The sequence below is a fragment of the Ailuropoda melanoleuca genome, chromosome 1 (genome assembly GCF_002007445.2).
Source record: "Ailuropoda melanoleuca isolate Jingjing chromosome 1, ASM200744v2, whole genome shotgun sequence".
Classification (NCBI taxonomy): Eukaryota; Metazoa; Chordata; class Mammalia; order Carnivora; family Ursidae; genus Ailuropoda; species Ailuropoda melanoleuca.
In genome coordinates this window covers 161,307,733-161,328,782 of record NC_048218.1, presented here as the reverse complement: position 1 = coordinate 161,328,782, position 21,050 = coordinate 161,307,733, and the positions used below count along the sequence as shown (strand labels likewise).

Sequence of the window (21,050 nt, the reverse complement as noted above, 5' to 3'; positions counted from 1 at the left end):
TTAAACTTTGAAAATTATGTAAACAAGATATATTCTGGAAAAAGAAATGACTGATAAAGTAGTAAAACAGTGGAAATTCTTGCCATTTTGCCATTCGAGATAAATAACACTTACATTTGCCTTCAAGTTCAGTAGACATTGTCCCGTGTCGCAACTTACAAAGTGACAAAAGATGATTTTGTGGAGTTCTGCAGATCGTTTTGCCATTAACTGTATTTATACTGTTTGTAATCTCTATTTGAATATTTAGTTCCTACCAGTCTATGTATCCAGCCCTCTACTGCGTATCTAGGTTGTCGGGGGTTCTTTTTTTGCTTTTAGAACCAGTTTAATAATAAATTCCTTTGTAGGTAAATATTTGGGCTTTGTCCATAATTATTGCCTTAAGCAGCATCCCTGCAATGGTATATTACCAGATGTTTACTAATTATGGCAGAATTGTGTGTCTCAGCCTCTTACTCTTCCCCCCCCCAACCTTATTTTTGCGAAAACGGAATGGTTTGACTTTTCAATAAGGGTTAAACCTCATTTTGTTCAGAACTATGTCATACACGGTAGTGCGGTCTGGAGTTTTAGAGTTTAAAGAGACTATAAATCTAATCTTTTAGTTTTGTCAGTAAGGAGGCTGATACCAAACAAGAAAACGACCTTTCCGAGGTTACTTGGCTATTTATTGTTCAAGTTGGATTAGAATTCTGGTCCCTGGTACATCTTCTTTGTGCTACTTGGAACTGTATGCATTTACTCTTGGATAAGTTTAACTTCTCTGGGCCTCAATTCTTCTTTATCTCCCTCTTCCTCGTCCTTGAGTTAAACTACTAATTCTCTATCTCAAGGCCCTTTCAGCTCTACACTGTGACTTACTCTGATAAACTTCTTATCAATATGATTAAGTGCTACCAGCTCGCAAAACTACTTACCACCTTCTGAATGACTCTTAAATCGCAGCAGAGCCGTCTTGTAATGATGGGAAACAGGATCGTGAGGTTGTGCTTGCTTGATAAACATCCTTGAGTTCCGTTGAACTGAAACACATGTGTTTTGAGTCGTTACGATAATTGTTTATCATACGTCTTGCATATACAGTAGGTTTGGTGAAAATATTACAGTGTTGGCCTCATAAACTCAGGCCACCTGATGCCATAGCTGAATTTTAAACTTGGGGCATAAAAAGGCTGCAGTAATTGACCTAAAATTTAAAAAAAACTTAAAATCTCTAATCAGGAGGAAGCGGCTGTTTGCAGTTGGGTCACTCTGACACCTTTTCAGCTACATCCAGGTTTGGAGCACTGTGGTTTGAGCACCCAGAACTGTTAGTTGGCAGGTAGACCACACGCAGAGTATGTGCTGAATGCGCTCTGACAGGAGCACTGTGAGTCTGGAGCACTGGGGAACCAGGCGGCGCACTGCCTACCAGAACACCATGCTGTCTGACCTTCTGAGTGAGAGGAATTTTTCTTTTCTCCTTAAAAATCTTTTTTTTAAAGCAAAGCAATGAAGTTTGGAAGTGAGTTTATGCTAAGTTGAGAGAGCTGTTTCTTGGGGACACGTGTAACTTTATTTAGATAGCCCCAGAACACTTGGAAGCGGCTGGTGACTTACCCGTGTATCTTTTTATCCCCATGGAGGAGGAGGTCTGTGTCTGTCTGTGTCTGGTCCTCTCTCTCAAGAAAGAAGTTATATACCTTTTTTTTTGGTAACATTACTGACTTAGCTCCACAAATTTTAGTTCTTAAGTTGGCAATATTCAATTGTGTGGTGGGAAAGGATATTATAGCAAATTATATTGCCTTTATGCCCGTAGGTAGTGTTGATTCCTTCACTATTGTGTTCAGCTTTTCTTTTTCTTCTTCTTTTTTTAAATATTTATTTGAGAGAGAGCATGTGTGCGTATGTGCGCACGAGTTGTGTAGGAAGGGTCAGAGGGAGAGGGGGAGAGAAGCAGACTCCGCACTGAGCACAGAGCTGGACACAGAATGCAGGACTGGATCTCACAACCCTTGAGATCATGACCTGAGCCGAAATCAAGTGTTGGATGTTTAACTGACTGAGCCATGCAGGTTCCCCTTTCCTTCTGCTTTTGAAAGAACTGTCAGTGATGTTTCACCGTGGCCTTTGGAAAAATTAGAAGTTGTCTGAATGAATATCTATCTGATTGGTTGAAACTTGTGTGCAGTTCCAGCTTTCTATAATAAGTATACCTCATAAATGTCAATAAAATTTCTCAGCTGTTGTCATCCTTTAGAAATAACCAAAATATTTTTTTGGCCCTTACTCCACATTTTCTTTAAGAAAAAAGAGAAGAAGGGGAAAGGAACAATGTGTTAACCTAAGTTATCAGAGCATTGGTAAAAGTTGTGCTGTGTGTGCTGTTATCACCCTGTGAAACCTAGGAGAAGAATGCCCTCTGGGGCTCCTGGGTGGCTTAGTCGGTTAAGTGTCTGCCTTCAGCACAGGTCATGATCCCAGGGACCTGGGATTGAGTCCTGCCTCTGGCTCCCTGCTCAGCAGGCAGTCTGCTTCTCCCTCTGCCCCTCCCCACTGCTGATGTGCCCTCTCCCTCTCTCAAGCTCTCCCTCTCTCAAATAAATAAAATCTTTTTTAAAAAAAAAAGTCTTCTAAAATAGAAATCACTGAGAAATATCCCAAGATATATTGTATATGGGGGGGGGAAGCAATATCGATAACTCAATATTAAGATCTCAATTATGCTTTTATATTTTTAGGTATCTTAAAGCAATTTTTAATTAAAAAATGACTGAAATATTGATAATTTAGAAGCCACACACTGTTCTTTCCTATATTTGTATTCAAATATATACCTGTGTATTTGTGGGTATAATTTATAATTTTTCTTATTTACCAGTTTTATTGAGAAATAAGACAAAAGTGCTTATTGGCCAAGCCCTGTATGTGTGTAAGGTGTACATCACGACTTGACTTACATATATGATGAAATGACTGGCAAGGAAAACTAGTTAACATCTGTCATCTCATAGATACAAAAAAGAGAAACAATTTTTCCTCCTGATGAGAATGTTCAGAATCTTCTCTCTTAACAACTTTGAAATACACCACACAGCAGAGTTAACTGTTATTATGTTGTACATTATATCTGTAGTACTATTTGTACCTCTTAAAAATTTTTTTAAAAATTGAGTGTAGTTGACACACAATGTTACATTAGTTTCAGGTTCAATTATGCTTTTAAAGACGGTACTGAATACACACACACACACACACACACACACACGTGGTGGAAAGTGCTGGTCCGTTTGCAGACATTTTCACAGTTAACAGTGATTCTGGGAAGGGTCTTGGGGCTGATGTTGGGGATGGAGAAATTCCTTGTTACTTACAGATTTCTGTTCAGTTGGGATGTCTTGTAATATGAGTTCATTCTGTGCTCTAGGCACCGTAGGACAGTGTAACAGAGGAGTCAACTAAGGAGAGAGGGCAGAGTTAGGGGTCCTGAAAACATGAGCATGCCCTGTCTGCCAATTGCATGCTTACGGTGCCCTTTTTGGTGTTAGAACTACCTCTTTTTTCCCCTTTGCATCCAAGTCAGAAACTGAATCTGCAAATAAGGAGAACAGTATGTGACTAGGAAATGACCGCTCTGAGCAACTAGACAGAGACCGCCTCATGCCTGTTTTTCTTTCCTTGCCTGGGCTGAACTCAGTGCCCACTGGAACAGAATCTGAGCAAAGACTTTGTGTAGCCCTAGAGAAAAAGCGTGGGGCCTTTGTGTTTTTAGTTTTGTTGTGTACTGGGGAGTGCGTATTTTTAGGAGTGTTTATGTGTGCTTTTGAAATCTTGGCCATATCTTTATCAGTTTTTTGCTGAGTTATCCACTTAAAAAATACATAGGTAAGGTAGAGCACAGTAATGCAGATTAATCTTATAAACATAAGTTAAAGATGCCAGACGTGATAGTACACGGCGTGTACTCATACATACTTATTAATACAGAATTTCGAGACAGGCAAAATTTGTCTATAGTGTTAGAAATCTAGGGGAGGGGTGACTACTGAAAAGAGGTCGTGGTGGGGCTTCTGGGACATTGGTATATCCTAGTCCTGGATATGCGTATTCACCTTAAGAAAATTCATTGAGGTGTATGCTGAAGATTGGGTACTTTTCCATAATAAGGTTTAAAAATGAAGAAAAAAGTAGAGCTCCTCTCAAAATATAGAGATGGGTGGATAAATGGATGCATGGATGGATGGATGGATGGTTAGATAAAGTAGAAAATAGCTTCATTTGCTCTTTTTGGTTCACCAGCACCCCTGTCTCTCTGCCCCAAATCAGATCATAAACTCCCCAAGGTCAGGGACTGCTATTTTCTCAGGGACTTGCTCAAACAGGCACTGAGAATTTATTGACTGATTGATTATCCTGAGTATTAACTTCTGTGAATCTCCTGTGAGTGGTTTAGGACTATTTGTCCTTCAGTTCTTAAAATGTTTTAATATTTGTATTTTTTAGGAGGGTGAAGTGAGGGAGGTACATATTTGGAACGTCTTTTCCATTCTGATTTGGAAAGACAAGACAAAGACTGCCCACTCACTTCTCTTGCTGTTTGGGTACTCAGAAGCTGTTACTAACCTCACGGGCAGTAACATTTTGTCAAACTCTTTTGATGAAGCTTTTTTGTTTTCTACTTTTCATTGGTAGGTGGTAAATATGTTCTCTTTGGAAGCTTGGTCTTTTCTTCTTTGTGTGTGTGTGTGTGTGTGTCTGTGTGTGTTTGGAGCTTGGATTACATGTGTTAAGGGTTTGCTACTTGTTCAGTGGCTTTATTCAGAAGTTTTAGAGCTAGTAATCCTGAGTGGAAGAGATGGGTATTGCTTTGCTGAAAGGTTTATAGAGCTCGATTTCTCTTCCCATACTCTGCCCTTTGTCACCTTCCAGAGCATTAGACAAACTGAATGGATTCCAGTTGGAGAGCTTCACGTTGAAAGTGGCCTACATCCCTGATGAAATTGCTGCCCAGCAGAACCCCTCGCAGCAGCCCCGAGGTCGCCGTGGGTTTGGGCAGAGGGGCTCATCGAGGCAGGGGTCTCCAGGATCAGTCTCCAAGCAGAAACCATGTGACTTGCCTCTACGCCTGCTGGTCCCCACCCAGTTTGTTGGAGCCATTATAGGAAAAGAAGGTGCCACCATTCGGAACATTACCAAACAGACTCAGTCTAAGTGAGTATTAGTTGAGGCTGCCAGGGGTGTTAATGTTTTCCCCTTTGAATCTTAATAACAGAGTAAGTTGTTCTGGTACTTGATGTCCTTCTGAGTGTGGCTATGATCCTTCCTTGCACAGTACTTGGGAATCCGGAAAAACCTTGTGATTTGATATTTTAGTGTTCATTTTATATAAATCTGAGGCTAAAGCTTAATCTGAAAGAGAACTTCAGATTTGTACACATGAATGGAAAACAAATGATCCCTAATCCACTTCTGATGGGGGAGGCACTGATGAATAAAAGGGCCTCTTCTTGGTTGTTTTCTGCTCCCCTATGCACACCCCCATCCGCAGGGATACCTGCCTTCGGTGTTTTTGTAAGTAATTTTCTGGGTCCAATACAGAGATGGTGTTTCAGTCTTGCTTTACTTCAGTAAAAAAATTCATTCCGCTATGGTCCATACTTATCCTGTGATTAAGCCATGTAGTTAGATTGACTTTTTTTTTAAGGATGTTTGATGGCTTTAATATGCTGATTTTAAGGGGTTAGAAGATTCTGCATTAAACGTTGGAGCTAGCTTTGCAGGAGTAGAAAGCAGGAGCTATAAACAGTGCTGAGACATTGTCTGGTATGTAGAAGGCTCTCAGATTTGTCCAATGAATGAAATGACTGGATGTAAATTATTATGTTCAATGCCCTTAAAACATGTCTAAGATACTCTCTCAATTTAAAAGCTGCAGTGAATTATATATCAGCTGTTCTGCTTTATTAACCATCCTGTAAAGTCGTATGTGGAGATTTTGACCCAAAGAAGCTTAGCAGTGAACCATCTACACCCCTGTTCTGTAGAGTGCACTGGGCACATCTCTGGGACAGGAGCTGCCCTATTTCCCGAAGAACAGTGAGTGCACTGGGAGAAGTGGCCGTGCCATTGTGTACAAAAGGGTATGGAAGTGGCCATGGGCCAGCTACAGAGATGATCGTGGCTTATTTTGCTTTTTAAATTTAGTAAGGAAAATGATTTTATTTTCTGTGGTCCAAGCAATTAAGCAGTCTTCTCCGAAAGTACAGCTGTGGTGCTGTGTGTATCTTGCTTACGATGTTTGTTCCAATAGGCTTAAGGGGATGGCCATATTTATCGTAGGCACCGTGCCTGTGTTGAACCAGCCGATTCATTTTCCATGCAGAACCAAAATGGACTGTGGTGTTGCACACCCGCTCTAGCTGCAGAGTGCTGTCTGATCCTGCCTTCCCCAGCCTCCCCCTGCTTTGAAGCAGATGTTGGATACCCAGCACCTTTGTGCTAAGTCGATGGTCTTGGACTTCATAATGTAGGGCGTGGAGAAGACAGTTGAACCATAGTTGAGATCAGTTTTAATCTTAAATTTGCCTGGTTTTACGGGCTCCTTGCTTTTCTTGATCCAGTGTTACCTGCAGAAACTAATTATTAAATGGTTTCCCTTCCTTGTCGTGTGGCAGATTAGAGTTTCCCTTTTAAAGCTACTCATTTCCTTGTCAGAGGAAAGGGCTTCTGTGATTTAAATTGAACTGTTTGTTTTATTTAGGGCAGGAAGATGGAGGATGGAGAGGGAAGGGAAGCAATTTTTGTTATATCCGATGATTCATTTGCAGAGTTCTGCCAGTGGATTTAATTAACTCTTGCCGTTGAAACTAGTCATTATTAGATCCTCTGTTTCTGGAATGGTCTCAGAGGGCTACCCTGATCTGTAAAGCAATATTCCTTCTGTCAGAGGATCAGAGTTTTTGTAATCCTTAACACAGTGAGCGGGTGGAAATAAACTAGAAGGAGGAAGATTAACATGTTACCTACTAGAAGATAAGCAATACTTACAGTGATGGGGGATTGAAACAGTGGTCGGAAAGACAGTTCCTGAGATTGGGACTGTTACCTGTGGCACTTTTTAATTATTTCTAAATGTCCCTTATTTGTTTCATTTTTACATTGCCTTTTTCTTTTTTTCTAAGGGTTTGGAAATTTTTTTAAATTGAAGTATAATTACCATACAGTGTTACATTAATGTATTTCAGGTGTACAACGTAACGATTCAACAATTGGATACATACTCAGTGCTTACCATGTTAAGTGTATTCTTAATCCCCTTTATCTCACCCATCCCTCTACCTACTCATTGCCCTTATTTTTAGTTCTAGGTTTTAATTCTGAGATAAATCTTCTGTTTTCAAACATTTAAGAAAATGAAATCCAAACCTTGACATTATTGGTGTGATGAAGTGGTCATTCTTTTTATTTTTTAAGCCAAGTACATTTTATTTCATTTTTATTTATTTTTTTTAGAGAGGAGGGCGAGGGGCTGAGGGAGATGGAGAAAGAGAATCTCAAGCAAACTCCCCACTGAGCGTGGAGCCTGACATGGGACTTGATCTCAGGACCCTGAGATCATGACCTGAGCTGAAATCAGAGTCAGATGCTTAACCGACTGAGCCAGCCAGGTGCCCCTGATGTGGTCATTCTTAAGGCCAGGAGTTCTGTAGGTTTTCTAGTGTTCAGGTGGCTAGAGGGACTCACCAGTACTTGATTTTCCCCAGACACACTTTTCCAGATAGTTGATTTTCTTTCTTATACTTTTCAAACAACAGAAGAGTTATTTTGATTTAATTCAAAATATACAAGCACCCACATTTTTCTTAAAAAACAGGGGTTACCTTTTATCTGATCCCTGGAGGTAGCCGTTGTTGAGGTGGGAATGTAACTTTACAGGGCTTGTCCTCGTTCCTACTAACATGTGTAGCTTTAAAAGAGAAATTCTGTCATGTGTTGTTTTCACCTAAGATGAAGGACCCCCTCCTGTGTGGTACCTGTAACTTGACAACATGTTTGTACACCGCTAGGTGACATGTTACTTAAGCAGCTCTTCCTGATGGGCATGTGAAAGATCATTCCAGTTTTCTTTCTGTCTAAGTAGCGCTCCAGTGAACATTCTTAGGCCAGTGGTTTTCAAGCAGTGGTGATCTTCTCCCCCAGCAGACATTTGGTCACGTCCGGAGACAGGTATGCTTGTCACAGCTGGATGAGGGGCGTGCTCCTGGCATCCAATGGGTAGAGGGCAGGGATACTGCTGAGCGCCCTTCTGTGCACGGGACAGCTCCCCCAAAGATTTAATCGGGCCCCAAATGTCAGTGATGCTGGGGGTGAGGCCACATATGAGACTGTATCTGTAGGAGATGTTACAAAAAGTAGATTCTTGGTTCAAGAGATGATAAGCGTTTTTGCTTTGACAGTTCCTGCCAGTTTGCTCTACGCTCCCACCAAAGTGCGTGTGCCCACTTACATCCTCTTGCCAACACTTCATTTTATCTAAACTATTTGGAGGTCTGGAATCCAGTGACATCTTATTTTGATCGACGTGTATGTGATTCCTAGGGAGGTTGAACCTCATTTTGTGTTTATCAGCCATTTGGTTTTTTTTTTTTTCTCTTTTTTTAAAGATTTTATTTATTTGACAGAGCAGGAGAGCACAAACAGGGGTAGAGGCAGAGAGAGAGGGAGAAGCAGGCTCCCCGCTAAGCAGGGAGCACGATGCGGGGACTCGATCCCAGCACCCTGGGATCATGACATGAGCCGAAGGCAGATGCTTAACCAACTAGGCCACCCAGGTGCCCCGCTGTTTGGTTTTCCTTGAAGTAGAGTTGCCATCTTCTGGGGTTCCATTGCTATCACTCTTTTTTTGCGGACTTTCCTCTATCAAGGAGGCAAAATGTGGAAAGAGCCTTCCAAGAAGAAACAGACAAGTGACATCTCATACAATGGAGAGTGGATATTCTGTGTGGCATAATGAGTTCGGCCTGGCTTGTGGGATTCCAACTCTGGGCCTCTTGGCTTGCATTCCAGCTCCTGTTTGCTTTAGAGCAGAAGAAAGCCTTTTGTCTGAACCAAGGCTCTCTGACGTGAGATGTTTGTTCTGTGACACCAAAATAAAAAATTAGGCACATACAACTTGGGAGAATGAAAAGATGTGCCTACTTGAGAAAAGGGGGTGGGAGTGAATATTCCTGGAATTCAAATTTGTCTTTAAGGCCTCAAAGTTGACAGCTTATCAAGAGTTTATACTCTTGAGGGAAGTGAGTCATGCACTCTTTGCCCGGAAGTCCTATGACTTTGAAGTTGGTACTCACCCCCTGTAATTGTGAATACGTGCTTACAGCTCTCGTTTTCTTCTTCTCTTGTGCTCACCGTAAGAATCGATGTCCATCGTAAGGAGAATGCAGGTGCTGCTGAGAAGTCAATTACTATCCTCTCCACCCCTGAAGGTACTTCTGCGGCTTGTAAGTCTATTCTGGAGATTATGCATAAGGAAGCTCAAGATATAAAATTGTGAGTAAAGAGGATTAACCTGTGAAGAGGTTGATGTTCATGCTGTTTTATCTTGGAATTCAAGGACATAGTTCTTAGGCATGGCCAGCCAACACCGGGAAATGCCGTCCTGAAGGGCTACAGTGGTTGGCACTATTGATTTGGTTGGAAAGCATAAGTCTTTTAAATATTTTATTTTCAATCATGTTTGGATATGGGGTGACCAAGAGGAATGGGGAAAGTCGAGCTGTAGAAGAATGCACTTAGGGGACAGGAAGCCCACCTAAGGACCAAGAAGAATCCTTGAGATTGACCCAAAATGTGCTTCAAATCCTGACTCCTTTACCCTGAACCCACTGGAGCTCTGTTCTTGATATCTGCGCAGCCCTACTCTGCAGCAGCAGCGAGGATAGAGGCGGAGAAATCGCCAATCCTGTGCTAAGGTGAACTGGAGATTGACTTGGGGTTCCAGGTTGAAACTCTAAATGCCTGTCCTGCAGGAACTTAGAGTGAACGGAGTTTGGGTCTGTGCCGCTTGAGCGTACAGCACAGGGTTACCCTAAAAGGAGAGTCCAGACTAAGGTACTGGAGTTAGCCTGGGGCCCTAACCAACAGCACTTAATTTGTAGGGACCTTTAACATGTGTTAAATGTATTTTAGTTATAAGGGGTTGTATGTTTGCTATATTATAAGTTTATAATTCTTTTTCAAAATAGAGACAAGTTTTAAAAAGCTCACTATCCAGATAATACCAGTGATATTTTTAAACAGCAATACGTATCAATTGGAAACTCAAAAAGGTACTCAATGAAAAGTGAAAGCCCCCCTTCCTGTTCTTACCCTCTTCTCCTAAAGAGTAATCACTGTTGTTTCTTCTGTTTCTTTCTGTAATTGTGCATGTATCTCTAGGTATGCATTTTAAAATTTATATCAAAATCATACTGTTTTGCATTTATACATTGTATAATTGTATTGGGGATTTAGGGATATGGGTTTGAGTAAGAGGTGTTTTCAATGAGCTAAGAGAATCTGTCCTTGGAAGATGCATAAAAGAAAATGGTTTTAAAATTTAACTTCAAATACTTGTTAGTGTTTTGTGTGTGTGTCTGTGCCCCTTTATTCATGCACTGCTAGAATGTAGGTCAGCAGACTTTAAACTCTACCTGGCATTATGCTTCCTGTCTGGTAGGTAGGAAGTAAATGTTTAATGAATGGATATTATCTTTTTACCTAGGAGAAGATTTACTTACCCTGATTTTATGACCTTTTTCTTTTTTATTTACAGCACAGAAGAGATTCCCTTGAAGATTTTAGCCCATAATAACTTTGTAGGCCGTCTTATTGGTAAGGAGGGAAGAAACCTTAAAAAAATTGAGCAAGACACTGACACTAAAATCACGATATCTCCGTAAGTGCTGCCTTGTTCTCTTTGAGTTAGAAAATTCACAAGCACCGTTGTTAAGTTGTAGGTTCTGTATTAAGCAGAGCTTCTCCCGTCTTTGACGTGTTTGAGCTAGCCTGTACCACCATACTTACATTTGGTTTCTCAGACTTAATCTACTATCGGTGTCTAACCTGTATTGAAAGCATTATCCGTTCCTACTAAAGCTGCAGAAAGCACTAAATACTTTACATTCGTATTTTCTAGCTGAAGTCTTGGTCAGGTTTTCTGATATGTACTCCCGAAGTTGAAGTATGTAACCCAGTTTATTATCCATTGTAACGAACTATTCCAACATCTGACAGCTTGAGACGATAGGAAAGATGTATTGCTCAGCTAATTTCTGTGGGTCAGGAATTGAGGAGCAGCTGACCTGGGGGGTTCTGGCTTGGGGTCTCTTGATGTTGCGGACAAGTCCACACTGGCTGTTGGTGTGAGGCCTCTGCACAGGGCTGCTTGGGTGTCTTTAAGAATTGGTAGTTGTCTTCCCCTAGAGTGGATTATCCAAGAAAGAGCAAGGTGGAGGTGGCACTGTGTTTTATAACACAGCCTCTGAAATCACACTGTATCATTTTTCTAATATAATTTACACAAGTCAGCTCTACTCAGTGAGGGGAGGGACTATGGTTACTGGACAGTAGGTCATCTTGGAAACTGGCTGCCACACCTTGGGTCCATGAATGCTCTGAGATTATATGGAAAGGACTCTCTTTCTGAGGGTAACTATTCTTAGTTTACATCAGCGTACCCAAAGAAGAGGAGGTGAGAAGAGATGGATAAACTGAGGAAGAATGGTAAAGAGAGGGAGGCAGCATTTTGACGTAGCAAGGAGTTTTCAAAGAAGGCAGTGGTTGGAAGTCAGAAAGTCCTGCCTATTGTAAAGAAAAAAACCCATATAATAAACAATCCTACCCTGTCTTGAATTTTACACCCAGAAAGGGGAGGGTTTTAAGAGAAAAAAAATCTTAAAAGCTATTCTATTTTTTTTTTTAAAGATTTTATTTATTTATTCGACAGAGACAGAGACAGCCAGCGAGAGAGGGAACACGAGCAGGGGGAGTGAGAGAGGAAGAAAGCAGGCTCACAGCGGAGGAGCCTGATGTGGGGCTCGATCCCATAACGCCGGGATCACGCCCTGAGCCGAAGGCAGGCGCCTAACCGCTGTGCCACCCAGGCGCCCCTTAAAAGCTATTCTAAAGCAGCTATTTAAAAAAAAAAAAAAACTGTAGTATAAAATGCTTAGGGGAGTGGTGGGTTGAGACCAGAGAAGAAAAATAAACTTTTTAAGTCTACGACATAGCCTTCATTGTGTAGATGTTTGCCTTTCTAGCAAATTAGAGACAAAGTTAAGGAATACTAACCCATTCATCTGGCTCAGGTTTAGCTTAAGACATTCTGCTGTGTAGCGAAAATGAGAATTTTAACTGCGGTTGTGAAGGAGAGCTACACCAATCTTCTGTATCCTTTCAGTCTATGTACTTAGTCTTGTTTTCCACGGCGAAGAGTCTCCCATTGCTTCTCTCAAGCCTGTTGACGGGCTCGGGCTCAGGCAGTCTCAGACGTCATCTGAGTGGATTTTGAAGCTTCAGCGGGACTAGGTCAGCAGGGAGATGCTGAATATTGTGAATGCCTCTAACTTTTTAGTGGTCTTAGTGGTCATCAAGGAATCATTTTTTTATTTAGTCAAGGCAGATTGATTTATGTTATTTTCTCCAGCTTACTTTGATCTAAACTCAAAAATTATTGGCAAAAAGTAAGTTTGGACACAAGAATTCTGGTTTGCTTTTTGGGAATATTTCCATGCTTATTTCTTGCTTGGTGACCCAGAAGATGGAATTTCATGAGAATGCCAGTTATGTTTAGAATTGGTCCGTGCAGACTGGACCATCTTTATGAAAGGTGAGGTACATCTGGTTCTTGGTTTCCACTCAAACTGTACATGCCTCAGATCATTTTCTTTATGTGTCCCCGTTAAATTGTGAGAAAGGTTCACCTTAAGTGGACAAGAAGTACACCGTGTTTCAAACATGGACTTCATTGAACTGTATACACCTTTTTATTAAGAAGGTAGGAATGGGGGAAGTATTTTCTCCAGCTTTCCAGTTCTTGGATTCATGTCTTTTGGGGCTTACTCCTTGTCCATCTTGCCTGACCACCCACTTTTATGTATTGCCAGCCACCAGAGTTGGGTTTTAGTTGCCATCTGTGGCCGAACTATTATGGACTGTCTTCCTCCTATAATTTCCGTTCGTTCTCTTTCTCCTCTCTCTCATTCTGCAGATTGCAGGAATTGACGCTGTATAACCCCGAGCGCACCATTACGGTTAAAGGCAACGTTGAAACCTGTGCCAAAGCTGAGGAAGAGATAATGAAGAAAATCAGGGAGTCTTATGAAAACGATATTGCTTCTATGAATGTTAGTTTTAATATGGAGGACATGCCTTTATTTTGATGAACCGTTAAAAGATGTTTTCAGTTGCATTAATATTGTTGTCTTTAATGGTGCCGGCATTAGATGTAATCTCTAGTTGATTTTTGGCACGATAGTGAGTGTGCCCAGGGGTAGTTGGGAAGAAGGCTTTGACATTAGGCTTGGCTCTCTGTGATTTTAGCAAATTAGTTAGTCTTTGAGCCTTAGCTTCCTTATCTGTTATGTAAGGCTAATACCTACCTAAAAAGGTTAATAACTTCGACACAATATTAATTTGAATGAGTATAGTAGGAGTGTGGGCTTGAGAGGTAGGTATGTGAACTGGGTTTGAATCCCAGCTCAGTCACTTATTAGCTACAGCTCTGTTCTCTTGCGTGGTCTCCAAGCATTGGTTTCCTCATCTGTGAGGTGGGGCTACTGGGCCTACAGTGATGCCATGATTAGGACTGGGATTACAGTAGATAACATGCATATAGAAGCAACTGTTATGAATTCAAAGTTAAGACTTACTTGGTTAGTCATAAGCCATGGAGACAAAAGAATTAAAAATGACAAAATAATTTCTCTAGCACAATGAAGGCAATTAAAGTGAATGGCTGACATTCCTTAATAGATGGGAGGGTACAGACAATGTAACATTTCAAAAGTCCATTTTGAATTTTCAAGTGAATGATTGAAAACACACTCCTCCATTGGGCTATACACCTAAAAGAAGGGAAATAGAGAAATGATATTACCTTTTGTGAGAAGAGCCTAGAAGAATGCTGATTGTCTTAGCCCACATGACTGGCTTCCTGACCCACCTTCCATCATCCCTGCTCCTCTGATTTCTCAGAGTCCCTTGCGAGCAAATCCGACTCCATATACCTTTTACAGATTCTCCGGGGCACTCACGCCTCAAGTCTGGCGTCTCCACCTCAAAGATAGGTTTAGTTGCCATAGTTACATGGGATGGGACCTGATTTCCAAAGATCTTGACTTTGTTTTAGGCCTTTAGACCCATGGCTGCCAAATTTTATTCAAGGAGTAAAACTCTTTTAATGGCTTGTTCTGTATCTGGTTTGCTTTTCAGTGTATAAATCTTGTTTGCTTTCTTCTTCAACTAATGCATGTTTCGGTCTGTATTTACTGTGCCCACAGCATACAGAGTACATATTTGGTTAAGCACTCCGAGCTGGTCATTAAGGAAAGGAAGGGTGTGTTTCCTGCTTTGAGAAAGCTCGTGTAGCTTCGCATCAAGGAGGGGGCAAATGAGCACACGGATTTTAAAATATCAAGAAATATAAACATATATACTCAAATATAATTACAGGGAACATCTGCTTTGCTCTAAAATTTGAGTCATAAAATGATTTTTTTTCTTTACTAAACAAGAGGTCACAGTCTGAATATTGTCACTTATAAATACACCTGATTTTTTAATTGTAAAATGAGAGACTTTTTTACTCTTGCAGCTTCAAGCACATTTAATTCCTGGGTTAAATCTGAATGCCTTGGGTCTGTTCCCACCCACTTCAGGGATGCCACCTCCCACCTCAGGGCCCCCTTCCGCGATGACTCCTCCTTACCCGCAGTTTGAGGTAAGATCATGGACCTTGGCTTTCTGTGTGGCTGAGTGGGATGCAGTCAGAGGGACACAGTCAGATTTTGTTCCCCTCAAGCAGTGTGACATAAAATGCTAATCGGGACAAATTCTAATGTAAAACCTGCCCCCATATGATCTATCGGTTGAGAGCCAGAGTATGCTTTCCAGTTCATGTCAATAGAATCTTTTTACCTACCCCTTTGTGGAGTAGGCAGAACAGCAGTTTTGGAGTGGTAGGATTGTCAACATTGGTTTTTAAATATCAAAAAGGTTGAGACTTTGGGGTGGGGGGGACATCAGTTATTTCTAAAGGTTGAAGGAAAGGACTTTTCAAAGGCTTCCTTCATCTTTAACTTCACTTGGAAGTTAACTGCTCTGAAAGGTCAATAAAGGGGAGCCTGGGTGGCTCCATCGGTGAAGTGTCTGCCTTTGGCCCAGGTCATGATCTTAGGGTTCTGCAATCGAGCCCCATGTTGGGCTCCCTGCTCAGCGGGTAGTCTACTTCTCTCTCTCCTCCCACTCTCTCTCAAATATATATATATATATATATTTTATATATATAATTTTTTTTTAAAGGTCAGTAGAGACATGTTTTCCATTTTGAGTGTGCTTTTTAAATAGTGAGCTCAAGATAGTTTTGCTCAAGGTCTATTGTGCATGTGCAACCATTAAATAGCTTTTATTTGTTTGTAAAGAGGTAGACTGTTACGAAAGAAACCTGACTTTTGTATTTGCTTTTTTAAGAATAGCATTTTTTCTTCAGGTTTCAAAAATGGGAGACCAGTGATAGTATAAAAATGCAGCATACCAGATACTTTACAGAGTAATTTTTTTAGAAAGTAGTTACAATTCTGTTGCATAATCAGTGATAATTGGAGGTAGACAGTCATGTGAAATTTAGCAACATTCTAGGATCTTCCGTCACGGATTTGTTTAAAATCTCTCCCTTCCTGTTTGACTCTTCCAGAATACATGCTTTGAGTGGTACCTCTGATACCAGTTTAGGAAAACGTCCAGCTGGAATTGGTTGGGCATTCCATTATAACACTGTCTAGACTCCATGTAGAGTAAAATGCTTCTGGAATTATACAGAGAACACAGATTGCTGAGATTGTTCATATTTTATCCCTTTATGAAGAATTCCCTTGGCCTGTCCTTAACCACCAGACTGTGTTAGGTGTTCTTCACTTTTGGCCCCTTATTGCAGTGTTTCTGCCTTTATGATCAGCGACATTTGCACCTTCCCCTGCAACTCACCTGCTGCTCCAAACATGTTTGGCCCTGGAAGCCATATAACAAAGCCCATGAATCTGTGGATAGGCATAAAAATTTCAGTGCCACCTCAGTGTGAATAGATTTCATCATGCATTATCTGAAGCTTTCCAGCACAGCTAAAGGGGCTGTGAAGTAGCTGACTTGTGTGTAGCTTGATGCTTAAAGGGGCTGCAGGAAGGATCCCTGGGGTGAGAGCCCAGGTCCAGCCCAGCTCTGCCTGCGCTTTGTATCGCCATAGGTCACTCTCCTCTTCCCTCTGTGTTTGTTTTCTCACCTGCGCAATGAAGAAAATGAACTAGATGAATTACCTCTAAGGACTCTTCTCTCGAGTCAGGCATTTCTAGTTTTTACAGAATTCAGTAATTTAAAAAGCTTAAGAGGGGGGCGCTTGGGTGGCTCAGTCGTTAAGCATCTGCCTTCGGCTCAGGGCGTGATCCTGGCATTCTGGGATCGAGCCCCACATCAGGCTCCTCTGCTGGGAGCCTGCTTCTTCCTCTCCCACTCCCCCTGCTTGTGTTCCCTCTCTCGCTGGCTGTCTCTCTGTCAAATAAATAAATAAAATCTTTAAAAAAAAAAAATAAAAAGTTTAAGAGGAGGGTAAAAGCCTAAAATAGGAATTGGAGAGTATATAGACTTAACATCTAATATGGCTGCTAGTTTCTTTATTATAAATAGATGCGTTTGTCATAGTACTGCATTTAGGGCAGATGTATCCCTGATGCTTTTGTGTAAGACAGCATTGATTAAAAGTGACAAGGAGCTGATTATTTAACTCTGTGCTAAAGAAGTTCTTACGTAACCTGCACCTCTGCTACCTGCCCTAACCCACCTTTCTCTTTGGGCACGCCCCATAGTTTGTCTGTTCCTCACTTTCCCAATTTGTAAACTGAGGTGCCATTTAAATTCTTTTCTCTGTACTCGTTACATATCACGATCAGTAAAGCTTCTCACATTATGACTGGTAGCATTACCGAACACTCGGTCCTTTATACTTATGTGGCTGCTTCAGTACAGAAATTCCTAAAGTGAATTGTTAGGTAGCTATTTTTAAGATACATAAATACTAGGAATATTATCTAGATTTCATCAGGTTTGTAATTTAGTGATACAGTTCTGTGTAATGGGTTCTTGTGTTCTAAGATAAATTAGGATTGTTTTAAGAGAAGTGAGAGTATGTTAAAAACAGTATTTCCAAAGGACTTTTATGATTTTAAACGTCTGAGTGACTTAAGCAAGTAGAGATTTTGTTTCATTTTAAGAATGGGAGAAGAGGGTCGGTGATCTTTAATAAAAGCGAATCAAAAGTAAATGTAAGGAAGATCCCACTGGAATAGGTGGTCTTTGCTTTTCCTGAGATTTTAAAACTGAATCAGCGAGGTGGAGAAGCAGCCAGTGAGATCAGAAGGTGGAGAAGCTGCCAGTAACAACGGTAGAAGCACTGCAAAGGGGAAGGAGCTCAGAACCCCTCAAGGCCTGGTGGTTTCATGGGCAGGAAAAGGAAATTCTCTTATTAAAGGGATAAAATGTGGACAATCTTAGCAATCCAGGTTACTTGCAGAATTCAAGTGGGCATTTTATTCATGTCTGTAGGCAGTGGTACAATAGAATCCCCAACTTCACACATGGACATTTCTCTAAATTGGTGTGGGAGGTACTGAAACACTATGTGCTAAGAAAGAAGACAAATCTACCATCTGTCTAGTTGGAATAGTTGATAAATTATGCTTACATTGCATGTGTTTGCTGCAGGTGAGTGTGTTCTTGCAATTTTTCTGTAGATTTAAACCTAACTTTATCTCTGCATATTAGTCTTAGACCTCAAAGAATGTGTCAGGAATTATCCGGAGAACTATTCCTGTAATCTACCCCTTTTCTCTAGCATGGAAGAAATCTTTTTGTGGATTTCAAAAATATGTGCTCGCAATTACCTTTCCTCTTAGAAATACGTAGGTCTATAATCCTGTCTTGGAAATTTGGTATATATTTTTACAAATGTTGTAATTAAAGGTAATTATTAATGGGAGCAGTGTACTAGTTTTAACTTCATGTCCTCAAGGAATTCACCTTGATGTTAACCACAGTATCATCATCACTCTTAAGAAATTTGGCACAAGGGCGCGGGGGTGGCTCCATCAGTTAAGCGTCTGTCAGCTCAGATTGTGATTCCAGGGTCCTGGGATCCAGCTCCCTGCTCAGCGGGGAGCCTGCTGCTCCCTCTCCCTCTGGTGCCACTCCCCCACTTGTGGCATGCACTCACTCTCTCTCTCTCTGTCAAATAAATAAAATCTTAAAAAAAAAAAAAAAAGCAACTTGGCACAATATTATTTGATATGCAGTCTGTACTTAAATTTCATAGTTACCCTAATAATGTTCTATTACATAGCTGTGTTTTTAGTAAAGAATCCAGTTAAGGGTTATCCATTGCCGTTAGTTGTCGTGTCTCTCTAGTCCCCTCTTTCTCTTTTCAGCAGGAGTTCATCTCATGTGGTGTCACCTACTGCCTACCCTCCCCTCTTGTCTTCTTATTTATGGCATTGCAAAATCCAGGCGAGTGGTTAGAATGTCGCCTGTGGGTTTGACTGACTGCTTGTACATGATTAGGCTCAGGGTTGTACCTTTTTTGGGGGGCAGGAATATCTTCTCTCTGTCCCATTGGAAAGCAGATAATGTCATGTGTTTCATTGTTGGTCATATTGTTTGATCATAAAATTAAGGTAGTATCTGTGTGATCTCTGCATTGTAAAGGCACTTCCCCGTCTATGATTAAGATTTAGTCAGTAGTACTTTGAGAATACGTGTCTTGCTCCCCAGCAGTCTTTCCCCCAGCGGGTTTACTATCCATTGCTGATGGTCGCCCAATCATATATTACTATTTTTATGTCGCCATCTTTTACATTTATTAGTTGGCAATGTTCTGTAAAGAATAGCTTTCTCTACTTTCTGCTTTACGAGGAAAAATGTTTTTTTGTTCTTTACGTTAGAATTACCCCAGACCTTCTGTGCTAGAGTCTATCCCCCAGGGCAGGAACTGGAGACGAGGCTCAGGTATTACTGCTTCGGAAAGCTCTCTGGCTGACTCCCGTGTGGAAGTGGCCAAGGTTAACAACAGCTGCTCTGTTTCTTAACTGCTTAAGAACCTGTGCCTCTCCTTGGACTTACATGAATCAGAATCTCAGTGGGAGCAGATGGAAGCTCAGAAATTTGTGATTTCGTAAAGGTCATCAGAAGTTTTTCATTACCCATTCATTGTCAAACTACTGTTCTGCAAGGAATGCTTACTATTCTATGGAAGGCGGACTTACATGTTGGAAAGATATCAAGGGTAATGCACAGTAGACGATATTTGGGATAAGTGTAAATACATACCACTCAGGTATGTCACTCTTTCTAGCTTGTTTGGTGCTTTATTTTAAAGTGTGGGTAAGGGGCGCCTGGGTGGTTCGGTTAAATGTCCAGTTCTTGATTTGGGCTCAGATCGTCATCTCAGGGGCATGAGAGCAAGCCCTGCATCGTGCTCCATTCTGGGCATGGAACCTGCGTAAGATTCTCTCCCTCAGGCGCCCCCTCCCCGCTTGTTCTCTCTCTCTCTCTCTCTCTCTCTCTCTCTTTAAAAACAAAACAAAAGTCAAAAACTTGCCCCCTTTTCTTTGGATCACCTGTTATTACAATCCATAAATATCAGTTCAAAAGTGTCTATGGGATGCTGCCATATGTCTGTTTTCCTGCCTTTAAATATATTTTGGCATGCTGTGTATATCAGGATTAGCTATGGCTATGTGTTACAAGAGAAAAAAAAAATGGTTTAAATGAGTTTTCCTTCTTCCTCAGAAGAGGCGAAGGGTAGACTGTCCAAGGCTGGGAGTGGTTGTGCTGCATCATCTAGGACAGGTGCTCCTGTTGGCTTAGTTAGCATGCTGCCTCCTGGACCAGGGTGACTGCTCAGGCTCCAGCCATTGAGTCCAGCCAGCAAGGATGAAGGTTTAAAATCAACAGCCACCTCATATAAGGATACTGCCTGACAATAGCTTTTTACACTTTTACGGGTTGGTCTTGTTACCAGAACATAACATCAGTCACATCTGCCTGCGAGAGAAGCTGGGAGACCATGTGTATAACTGAAGAGATGAATAAATCTGCCTACTGGATTTAGTACTAGTCCCTATAAAGGGAATCGTGCAGAGCCTGGGAGGGTGCAGGTGAGCTTTTAAGTTCTCTCAAAAACAAAACCAAACAAAAACCACACACGCACACACAAAACCCAGGATAATCTAAATTGATTCTGGAGGAGAAAATTCGATCTTTCAGATTCCACTCCTACAGATTATTTTCACATCGAAACAAAGGGAAAACACCATTTTCAGAGAACTGTATTGTGTTTCTGGATACCAGTTAGAGTGAACTATCCTTCCAAATAGCTGTGAGGTAATTTCCTAATTTACTGTTTCAAGGGAGCAATTCTTTCACAAGGTCTGTTTCAGTATAGAACTTCTTTGTGGGGAAGTACTCAGCTGGAGTAGCTTTGCCGTCACTGTATATTATTAGACTCAGTTCTTTGTCTAAACTCAGCTCACTGATACTATGAAGTGTACCTAATGGTCACCACTTTTTGAAACACAAACTTGTTTTTAAAGGCAATAATTAAATTTACCAAAGCTTTATCAATTTCTTTTTTCTTGTTTTTTTTTCTTGTTTTTTTTTTTTTTTTTTTTTTTTTTTTTTTTTTACATTCCTTTTTTCCCCCTTTGGCTTCACTGTTCTTCTTGCTGAAGAACCTAGTATTGTGGGTCTGTGAGGGTCTGTGATGA

At 41.0% G+C, this 21,050-nt stretch overlaps 1 protein-coding gene across 6 annotated transcripts in view; it reads left to right on the top strand.

Moving 5' to 3' along the window:
• The window catches only part of IGF2BP3 (insulin like growth factor 2 mRNA binding protein 3), a 141,518-nt gene that overhangs the window by 102,567 nt on the left and 17,901 nt on the right, over positions 1 to 21,050 (top strand). For all 6 annotated transcript variants that reach the window (XR_004628152.1, XM_034669197.1, XM_034669209.1 and 3 more), the window contains 5 exons: positions 4,915 to 5,196; positions 9,400 to 9,534; positions 10,799 to 10,921; positions 13,235 to 13,370; positions 14,840 to 14,965. Coding sequence is in view for 5 of the 6 variants with exons in the window: in XM_034669197.1 (XP_034525088.1) it covers positions 4,915 to 5,196; positions 9,400 to 9,534; positions 10,799 to 10,921; positions 13,235 to 13,370; positions 14,840 to 14,965 (802 nt within the window). In the remaining variant the exon portion in view is untranslated. The remainder of the gene's footprint in view (positions 1 to 4,914; positions 5,197 to 9,399; positions 9,535 to 10,798; positions 10,922 to 13,234; positions 13,371 to 14,839; positions 14,966 to 21,050) is intronic.